This window comes from Solanum stenotomum, chromosome 4, assembly GCF_019186545.1.
Source record: "Solanum stenotomum isolate F172 chromosome 4, ASM1918654v1, whole genome shotgun sequence".
In the NCBI taxonomy this organism is placed as follows: domain Eukaryota; kingdom Viridiplantae; phylum Streptophyta; class Magnoliopsida; order Solanales; family Solanaceae; genus Solanum; species Solanum stenotomum.
In genome coordinates, this window is record NC_064285.1 from 34,746,202 (window position 1) to 34,756,968 (window position 10,767).

General features: G+C 33.5%; 1 protein-coding gene across 1 annotated transcript; it reads left to right on the forward strand.

Annotated features, from left to right (window-relative positions):
- The first annotated feature begins 6,703 nt into the window (after window positions 1-6,703).
- Window positions 6,704-8,143, forward strand: LOC125861450 (uncharacterized). The gene is given in 5 exon segments (XM_049541345.1): window positions 6,704-6,766; window positions 7,195-7,305; window positions 7,442-7,559; window positions 7,562-7,614; window positions 7,898-8,143. Coding segments are annotated over 5 exon segments (591 nt in total).
- The last annotated feature ends 2,624 nt before the right edge of the window (window positions 8,144-10,767 follow it).

The window sequence follows — 10,767 nt, forward strand, 5'->3', positions numbered from 1 at the left end:
ATTACTTTCTATTTGATAGTTGTGTATCTTGTATGTTTAAATTCAAACTAGTATCTAGTTATCCTTTATATTCTTAATTACCATTATATGAGTAAAATAACTAGTGCTTCGCACAAAAATTTAATATCACGGAATTTATAAAGTAATACTTAAAACCTATCAGGCATTAAAACTAAACACTATATTATCTTACATACAAGATTACATTGTAACAAACATTAATAATGTAAAGGAAAATGAAAATCATTAAATCTTATCATTTAGCCTTAATAACATAGCATAAATTTTAAATTAATGATTGTAAAAAATACATATCAGGATCTGTAACATAAGCAATAGTGTCATTGAGCCACTCAACATGAGAAAAGTATACAAATATTTAATTGTGAACAAGAAGAAGTGGAGGAGGAGGTTCAAAATTTTCGTTGTGCTAAATGAGAGTAAATCCCTCTATTTATAGACAACAAAGGGTAGAGTGAACAAATGTTTATTGTGCCTTATCAGAAAGGTTACAACTAGTTGGAAAAGTTGCAACTCTTCAGAAAGGTCACAACCTTTCATAAAATTCATAACTTTTCATAAAAGTCGCAACTCTTTATAAAAGTCGCAACTCTTCATAAAAGTCACAACTTTTCATTAAAGTCGCAACTCTTCATTAAAATCGCAACTCTTCATAAAAGTCACAATTTTTCATAAAAGTCACAACTTTTCATGAAAGGGAAGACTAATTTTGTAAATAAATAAATTAATAGGGAATTATGGTTTGTGATGGCACCACGTAGGCGGGACTAAGGTTCTCTTTTATATATATATATGATTGTTCCTTGTGGGATTGGACCCCGACTCTTAGTTGGATATTTTTATTGACGATAATCGCTCTTTCTTTTGATTCGTTTGGAGGATGAGTTGAGCGTTATCAAAAATGGCACCGCTGCCAGGGAACAATTAGGTTTATTGAATTGATTTAGGATTTTTAGTTCATTTGTTTTTATCTAGATTTAGAACAGTTGTCTTTATTTTCTTTTGTTTTTATCTATGGCTTTTTGTGATCATTACATCTTTGGGAGTGGTATGCCCTTCACTGACCCAAAGACTTTCGATGAACCAAATGTAATAAGTCAATTGAGGGTTAGGGGCATGGATGTAAAGCTCAGTTGGGGAAAAAAAGCCCTATTCCTTCTCTCTAAAGAAATGGATAGGTTGTGAAAAAGGTACCTAGCTTGGTGCTATAGCATGGTCGACCTTGAATTTGGAATTCCTACTCTTAGGGCTAAGATGACAGAAATTGTGACTGTGAAAACTCCTCATTATCCAATGGTTGAAAACAGAGAAGAAGAATCTCACGACTTGCACCTTGGTTCATGTATGAGACGTTTCAATTCATTTTCGGAGATGAATGGTTTGAAACCCAACCAAGTGAAGAGGTAAAGGTGGATATAGAAGATATCTTGAATTTTTGCAACCAACAAAAACCAATAATAATCCAACAAGGTGAAATACGTAGCATGATACTAGAGTTGCAAAAAAAAGTTAAAAACAAGATAATATATGGCAACTCTAGATCATGTGAAGATGAGAGTGTCACTCAGTTGAAGAACATAAATTGTGAATTTCAATTCTCACGTGGCCTAGTGACTCTTTCACTCTTGCTCAATGATCCAAAATTAAAGCATGATACAAAGTTGGGTAAGAGATTCAAGTATTCAAAGTAGAGAGATCAGGTGAAACACTTGACGCTCTATTGCACTTCCCCTGCTCTTCGGAGTAAATTTGATCTCATGTTGGGAGACGGTTCATTGCCTCAAAGTTGAAACACAAAGGGTAATATACCCGGCGTTGCGTCGCGGCATTAAATTGTGAGCTTGATGAGAGGCACCGAATTGGCATGAATGTTAAGTGACATGTATGGGGGCCTCTCGGGGTCTGATGTTCCATGTTACTCCTAGGGGGATACCTTGGGTTGTGACACATTTTAATATAGCAAAAATAGAACAATTAAGATCCTGATAGAACAAAACTCAAAGTGACTTCTTTGAAGAAATTCATTAAACACTTAGGGCATAAATAGTTTTGACTAACAAAACTAAATTATTGTCTGAAAACATGGAAAACCGATGTTGGGATATTCAAATTCTACCACTATCATCTCAGCGGCCTCTCCCTCCTTCGTTGCTACCACCATTTGCACCATTACAAGCTCTGTCGTCATCGCCAGCTAGACGTCCAACAATTAGTTGAACCTTGTGATGCTATTCTCACTTGTATTTGTCTTTTGGTGTGAATAATATTCTTATTTGGTCCTTTGTTCCAGGCTCTCCCTCCAAGATTGAAGATTCTATTATTCTTTTCGGGGAGGAATCTTCTTCTGACATTCCAACATCTTTTCATTTAAGATTATTAATGTTGTAAGAATACATAAAATATATATAAAAAAATTACAAACAAAAAAATAGTGCAACTACAAAATTAGTGGCCAAATAGCTTATGGCTAACACGTATTTTTTGATAATTTATTGGTAATCTTTTTTTAAATAAGATTATATAATGATAACTTTTTTTATTCTAATGATTAGATTTATCAATTTCTAATTCCTATATTTTCTATAGTGGTTTTTTTTTTGGTTAAAAAAACTTTTGTCTAATAGCTAGCGTAACATTGGCTTATCTTATTTTTGTGTTTGACATCCCTATTTATGAGGTTGTTCATTTCTTTACCGAGAAACCTTTTGACCTACCTCTAGCCATAGTTGTTGCTTTTCAGTTTCTTTGTTGGAAACTTTCTTTTCAAGATGGAACGTTCAACATTTCTTTTCATGGAGTGCATTTTAACAACCCCAACCTTTGGATTAATAAGAAAAACTTAATAAGAATAATGTAAATGTCTGTGTCTTAACATGACAATAAAAGTTAGTTTCATATAGTTAAGAGGTCGTCATGGAAATCACTTCTTGCAGAAATGCAAGGTAAGACTTAGTAAATATTTCTTACACACACATATATATGTGCGCAAGAAAATTAGTCAAACAAGCTATAGTAGTCCAACAAAATGCAAATAATGTAAGAGCTTACCTCTTTTAATTCAGTGGTTTCTTGATCAATGTCAAACGTTAATAAACCCTTGAATACATAATTTCTTACCTCCAACATAGAACTATATTGTTTGCTCTTATGATAGTAATATTGCAATCCAACAAAGATTTTTGTTAAGAACTAATTATATATATGATTTTACAAAGCACAAATTGCACACATTACAAAGTAATTATATTGCAACCTCTCATTTTCTTGATAAATAATTTGTTATAGATTCACTAGTACTTAATTAGGATAAAAACTAGTTATATATAAAAATTCAAACAACTAAAAAAAAATATACAATATAAAATCCAAATAAGTTTGAATGTGATTGTATAGTTGTAGTTTAGTAGTCCAGTTTGATTAGGAAAATAAAGTTTAATTATCGTCTCACACAAACAAAACAAATGTTGTGATTCTTTTTTCTTTCTTTTTTTTAGGAAAAAGAATCGATAAAACAAGCAATAATATAATTAAGTGGAGGATTCACGATGTAGTGATCAATAAATCCAAAAAAATGTATTTACCATGTCAAATGCTCCGGATCCATTTTCACGTTGTCTCTTTTCAACTATCCATCCATGTAGCGCCTCCTTGTATTTACTGTTAAGACGATCACGAATTGGTTCTTCTGCAGGATTTTTACTAACCGCTTGTGGATTATAAATGGTGTACTATTTAACTTCACCTTTAGAAGGTTCAATTCGGAAGCTCACATTGCGAAACACTAATCTTTTCTTCTTCTCATGATCAATCATGTTTTCACTATCATGACCCAACCACCCGAGCCATGCGGGCACCCACTCTAAGACCTAAGTAGGAGAACCCTCATATCCCAATGTTAAAATATGCGGAAAAAAAGTAACGAAAAATGGAGATAAATGAAATCATAGAGTTTTTATAAGCAAAACTTTTAAACAATTTCGGGTTAAAAGTTGTAAAGTAACTAACAACCCCAAGGATATAGTCTAAACGGGTACAAGAGCTAATAAGAGTACAAACTGGACATAATTAATAAAAGACACAACTCCTACCATGCGGAAGGAAAAGTAGAAGCTGCTGGAGAATTTTTCATCTTCATCTAATGAAACATCACCAACCTGCATCCAAACTATGTCAAAAAGAAATAGCAAGAGTAGTATCAGTACAAACCACCTGTACTGGTAGGCATCATCGGTAAACCCAATGCCCACCACATAACATAAGAAAAAAACTAGTAAGATCATGCAATAAAACCCATCGCTTCTCCACCTTTACCTTCTCTCAGAATACCTTCTTGGTCAACCTACTTACTATGTTTTTGATCACGCTAGTACTCTAACTACTAATTACCTTCTTGGTCAACCTACTTACTAAGTTCTTGATCATAGCCTAACCATTCTAACGCATAGAAAAGTTCCCAAATACAACTATAACATTCCAACTAACTGCTCACGTCAAACCCTTACTACCTCTACATATTACACAATTGTGGCCACATAGTACATTACATCAAGCTTTCTAACCACTAACCACAAATCCCTTTCTCCAAAGTGAAATCCACCAAAGCACTTACATTACGTACACTACCCCCACTCCTCGCCATTACAACACATGACACCCTTTACTCGAACATTAACAATTCTTGAAACGTTGACTCCCCACCTACCGTATCACATCCTGGTTGGGTGTGTCCTTTCCGGTTCACTTTTCATCAAGGTACATATCAAGTTTACTGAACATAAAAAAACAATCAAACATAAGTCCTCATAACCATAAAACAACTCCGGGAAATACAACATCAACTATCATTACGAATAAGGTACAGTTTCACAATCCTCAAGGCATACAATTATGTCAAATCATTGGTCCTCTGAGGGAACCCAAGCCCAAACTGTTAGCTTATCGGAATATGGTACCCGATCCAAAGATTATGCTGGAACGTGGCAGTCGATCCCATAATTATGTCGGAACGTTGCAATTGATCGAAGTTAGTCTGTTAGAACACAACACTCGATCCACAATAACAATTTATATCATCACAACCATACAACAAGAATGATTCACAACTTATAATTCTTCGTTCATACTTATATACATTAGGTGTGACCAACAAGCTTCGTTCACATACATGTACGTATTATGATGAAGCAAGAACAAACCTACAAAACACAATCATAAAATCACCACCATCGCAATGAACTACTCATCGACGTAAATCATGTCTGCATTAATTGGGTGCATGAAGGCCTACGCATAATTTCTACCATTAATTTAGATATATTACGCAGTGAGCACAAATTTATAACTACTTAATTCATAAACCTAGCCTACCTAGGCGCCAACCAGCTGCACGAAGTTATATCTCCCATTTTGGTTTTCCAAAAATCATGACGGTGATCTTGATTGGAAATGCGGAATGCATTGACCTCTTTACACTAGAAATCTCCTTCTCCTTCATTCCCAAGCTTAGAGCAGCAATCTGAGGTTTTCTAGGGTGTTCTATGACTAATTTATGTATTTTAGGAAGAAGGAGAAATTAAGATTTCGCATTATTTACATTCTTTCTCGCCTCTCCTGCTTTGGCATCAACTTACCCTGCTGTGGTACTGCCGCCCTAGCGGCATATGTCCCGCCCGGGGGGGACATTGGCCTCATAATTTTCAATTTTTTCTTTTCCTAAATAATGACGGTTCGGGTCGTTACTTTCGCAAAGATATTTCTTTCAGAAAAACTTAATATGATGAGAATATAAATATCAAAAGGTTATCTTGAAAGGAAATATCTTTTGAAAGAACTCAATTTCTGCTAATTTGAGGAATCGTATAGTTAAAAAATAACATTTTTATCTTCTCATAAGCAAGAAATTTCAAAATGTAGCCTAAGAAATTTTTATTTTTCTATAATACCCTTCCCCCCCCCCCCCCTCTCAAACCCCCACTCCTATAATTTTTTAAATATTTTTTAGTTCAAACTTATGTGTTCACTCACTTTTAAATATGTGAAACCAAACACTTTATTAGACTCAGCAAATTAAAATGTCACATAAGCTTAGTCAAAATCAGGATAAGTTGAAGGGTCTCCTCGACCATTCCGCCTTCAACAAATAATAAATAAGTATTGACTAAATGTCCAAAATTCGTGATTTTTTTCCCTAAAAGAGCCACCTTCTACTAATAATAAATAAGTATTGACCAAATATCAAAATATCATAATTTTTTTCCTAAAAGAGTCACCTTCTACAAATAATAAATAATTATTGACCAAATATGCAAATATCATAATAATTTTTCTTAAAGAAATCCTATCTTATATATTTCATCCTTAACTATTTTCAAAATTAATTTTCATCTTCTCAATTTAATTATCTATATATAATCCTCGACATTTCAAGCCTCAAACCACAATACTTCTCAACTATTATTCTTGAATTTTCTTTACTTTTTTGTTTGTTATAATTCCTTTGAAAGTATCTGAAAACATGATTGATCATTAGAAGAAGAAACGATCAGTCTTTCGTAATGTTAGCTTCCAAATTGAACCTTTGAAAGGTGAAGCTAACTGTTACACCATTTATAATCCACAAGCGGTTAGTACAAATCCTGCAGAAGAACCAATTTCTGATCGTCTTAACCGTAAATACAAGGAGATGCTACATAGATGGGTAGCTGAAATGAGACAACATGAAAATGAATCTGGAGCATTTGACATGGTAAATATATATTTTTTGGATTTATTGATCAGTACCAATATCGTGAATCGTCCACTTAATTATATTATTGCTTGTTTTATCGATTCTTTTTCGTAAACGAAAGAAAGAAAAAAGAATCACAACATTTGTTTTATTTGTGTGAGCCGATAATTAAACTTTATTTTCTTATTTCAAACTGGACTACTAAATTACAAGTATACTATCACATGCAAACTTATTTGGATTTTATATTGTAGATTTTTTTTTAGTTGTCTGAATTTTTATATATAACTAGTTTTTATCCTAATTAAGTACCAATGAATCTCAAACAAATTATAAATCAAGAAAGTGAGAGGTTGCAATATAACTACTTTGTAATGTATGCAATTAGTACTTTGTAAAATCATATATATAATTAGTTCCTAACAAAAATCTTTGTTGGATTGCAATATTACTATCATAAGAGCAAAAAATATCGTTCTATTCTGGAGGTAAGAAAATATGTGTTCATCGGTTTATCAAAGCTTGAAGTTGATCAAGAAGCCACTGAAGTAAAAGAGGTAAGCTCTTACATTGCATTTCTGCAAGAAGTGATTTCCATGACGACCTCCTAACTATATGACACTAACTTTTATTGTCATGTTAATACGCAAAGACATTTACATTATTCTTACAATTTATTTTATTTATCCAAAGGTTGGGGCTATTAAAAAGCACTCCATGAAAAGAAAAGATGAACAATCTATCTTGAAAAGGAAGTACGCAACAAAGAAACAAAAAAGCAATAATCATGGCATAAGGGAGGTCAAAAGATTCTTGGTTAAGCAATGAACAATCTTATGAATAGGGATGTCAAACACAAAAACAAGGTAAGTTAATATTACGTTACCTATTAGACAACAATTTTTTATACAAAAAAACCACTATAGAAAATATAAGAATTATAAATTGATAAATCTCATCATAGAACAAAAAAAAAGTTATCATTATAATCTTATTTATTAACGGATTAACAATAAATTATCAAAATATAGTTATTATCTATAAGCTATTTGACGACTAATTTTGTAGTTGCACTAAATTATTTTTAGTCATATATTTTTAATCCATATTTTATGTATTCTTTTAACATTAATAATTTTAAAATTAAAGGATGTTGGAATGTCAGAAGAAGACTCCTCCCCAAAAAGAAAAATAGAATATTCCATCTTGGAGGGAGATCTTGGAACAAAGGAGCAAGTAAGAATATTATTTACACCAAAGGAAAAATACAAGCAAGAATATTTTCTGAATAACCTAAATTGGTGTTGGCATAACAAGGTTCAGATAATTGTGGGAGGTCTAGTTGGCGACGACAACAAAGCTAGTAATGATGCAAACGGTGGCAGCAACGAATGAGGGAGATGCCAAAGAGATGATAGTGGTAGAATTTAAATATCCCAAACATTGGTTTTGCATGTTGGTGGTGGAGCTAGTAATGGTGAATTTTGTGATGTCATGGGATTTGACGAGGGTCATGTATCCGGTGCAAACAGTGGTGACAACGAAAGGAGGGAGAGACCTTGGTAGAATTTGAATATCCCAACATTTTTTTTTCATGTTTTATTGGATTTTTAAGTAGAAGTATTTGTGCCCCAAGTAGTTGATGAATTTCTTGAAAGAATTTACTTTGTAATTTGCTCTATCAATAAGATTGTGTTTTTTTAATACAGGATCTTAGTTGTTCAATATTTACTAGATACAATATGTAAGGTTCAATCAAACGTTGTTTATTTTAATACAAGTAAGATTCAATCAAAATTTCTTGAAATCTAAATCTCAACTATTTGAAAAGGAATGAGTAAAACTACTTGCATTTTCGATATCAAATAGACAGAAAGCAAACCTCAAATGGCAGATACTTTTATTGAATAGTCAAATTCCTTCAAAACCACATAATTAAGACATGTAATGCTCCTAACTTTTACTAACAGACATTCTCTCAAGGAAACAACAAAAAGGACAATGTTTCGTTGGTATATAAATACGGTTCTTATTTATTTTCTAGTGTGTGACAAGTGAAGAATATATTATTCGAAAAATAATTATATATGAAACTTATTTTCCTTATTATCTGGAAAATAATTTTGAAGGAGTTTCTTTTTCTAGAGAAATTAATTTTAAAAATATTTGACAAACCAGATATGGAACTGAAGTGTTAGCTTTAAAAAGCTTTTAAAAATTTATAACTCAAACCATATGGTTCATGTGGAATTATGAACATGAACGACTCCACTCAGGGATCTAAATATCAATAAAGAACCTCAGTACTCAAGACTTAATGATACTACTCATCCCTAGACTGCTTGACTCATAAGGTTCATGCAGAATTATGGGAATGAATAAATCAACTGAAGGACTTCATGGGTAACATGTAATAGTCCCATGATTAGGAATATAATCTCAAAAAGGTTAGGAAATCGATACTCAAGAACATAGAACTTGAAGATACTACTCCTCTCGAAGATGCTCAACTTATGAAGTTCAAGTGTAGTTTATGGGCATGAATAATGCTTATGTGACCAACGACACTAACCTACGATTCGAGTGTCTACGATCATCTATAGTATAGTAACCCAACTAAAGGTTGGGGTCGTGTCCCAAGGGAGTGGTTTATTGATAGAAAAATAAAATTTAGCTCTAACTAGTCGTAGCTAAAGACATTAACAATTAAAAACATAGTAAATTAAAGAGCGTGACACAAAAGTGTGAAATATCGATTGGGGGTTTTGTCACAACTAGTAAAAACAACAAAGATTAACAAGAAAATCAAGTATGGGGAAACGTTCTTGGGGTCAGACCGCAATACAGGTTGAGGTAAATCGTTGGGTACATGCTTTCAATAAGAAATTTGTAAGATAATAGTGACTAGGCTAAGCTTTAAATGGAAATAATTTCCCTCTCGGGCAACTTACCTCGTTTCAAATGGGTTCCTCTTGGATACCCATTTACGACATGAAGACCAGCCTATGCCTTACCCTACTTACTCTCTCGAGTTGAGTGTTAGGATATGGGACTAGGGCTCACCCTCTCGGGCTGAACCTCATGTTGACCCATTCCTTAGGCCATCAGTCTAGTGGTCTTGGTTTCGCGACCTCCCTCTCGGGCAAGCCAAAAACACATGGGTGGTTTTGTATTTGCAACTACAAACCCATTAAATTAAACCACAGCTACTAGGTGAAATCACCATTAAAATTGATTTAACCTATCAGCAAGAAAGACCCAACAACAATATTAACACATATTTGCTAAATCACACCCCAAGAATGGGGGTTTTTAGCCACACATCAAGAAATAACAAAATACACCTAAAATGATACTAAAATCAAATGGGTATAAGAAATTAAACCTTTCTTTAAGCAAAGGAAGAAGAATGGAGAAAACCCACTTCCAACTTGGGGAAGATGAAATCCTTCTCTTTTCAATACTCCCACAAAACCCTCTCTAAACTTGAGAGAAAATATATAACAAAGTACTATTCTATTGTTAAAAGTATAATAATGGTTCGGAACTTGTAAAAATTAATAAGAAGTTTAGTATTTATAGCCATTAGAAATTAGTTTTGGCGGATAGTTGGGCGAGGTTAGTCGAGTTCGCCGAATGACTCGGTGTGACTCGCCCTTCTTCTGTCTCATCGTTGTTTAGTGGTTGCCTTCAACATCTTCGCGTTCTTGACCATTGGGCGGTAGAGTGCTGCTTCACGGAACTATTCGGCGAAGCGCTGACTGCTCCTTTCATCCCCTTTTTGATCCTCTTCCTTCAGGGCTTCGCATACTGGAACAAATGGCAGAGTCCGCCCTTTCGGCGAATTGCCAAAGGTGCTTGGTGATGCCAGGCTTCAACTTCTTCGTTCTTTTTAGCCTTCTTGTTCCTTTTTGCGCCTAAGTGTCCATACTTCCAATAAAACTTCAAATACCTGAAACTTAAGAGTTTTCATTAGATATTGAGACAAAATAAGCATTCGAGGACACTATTTCTATCAA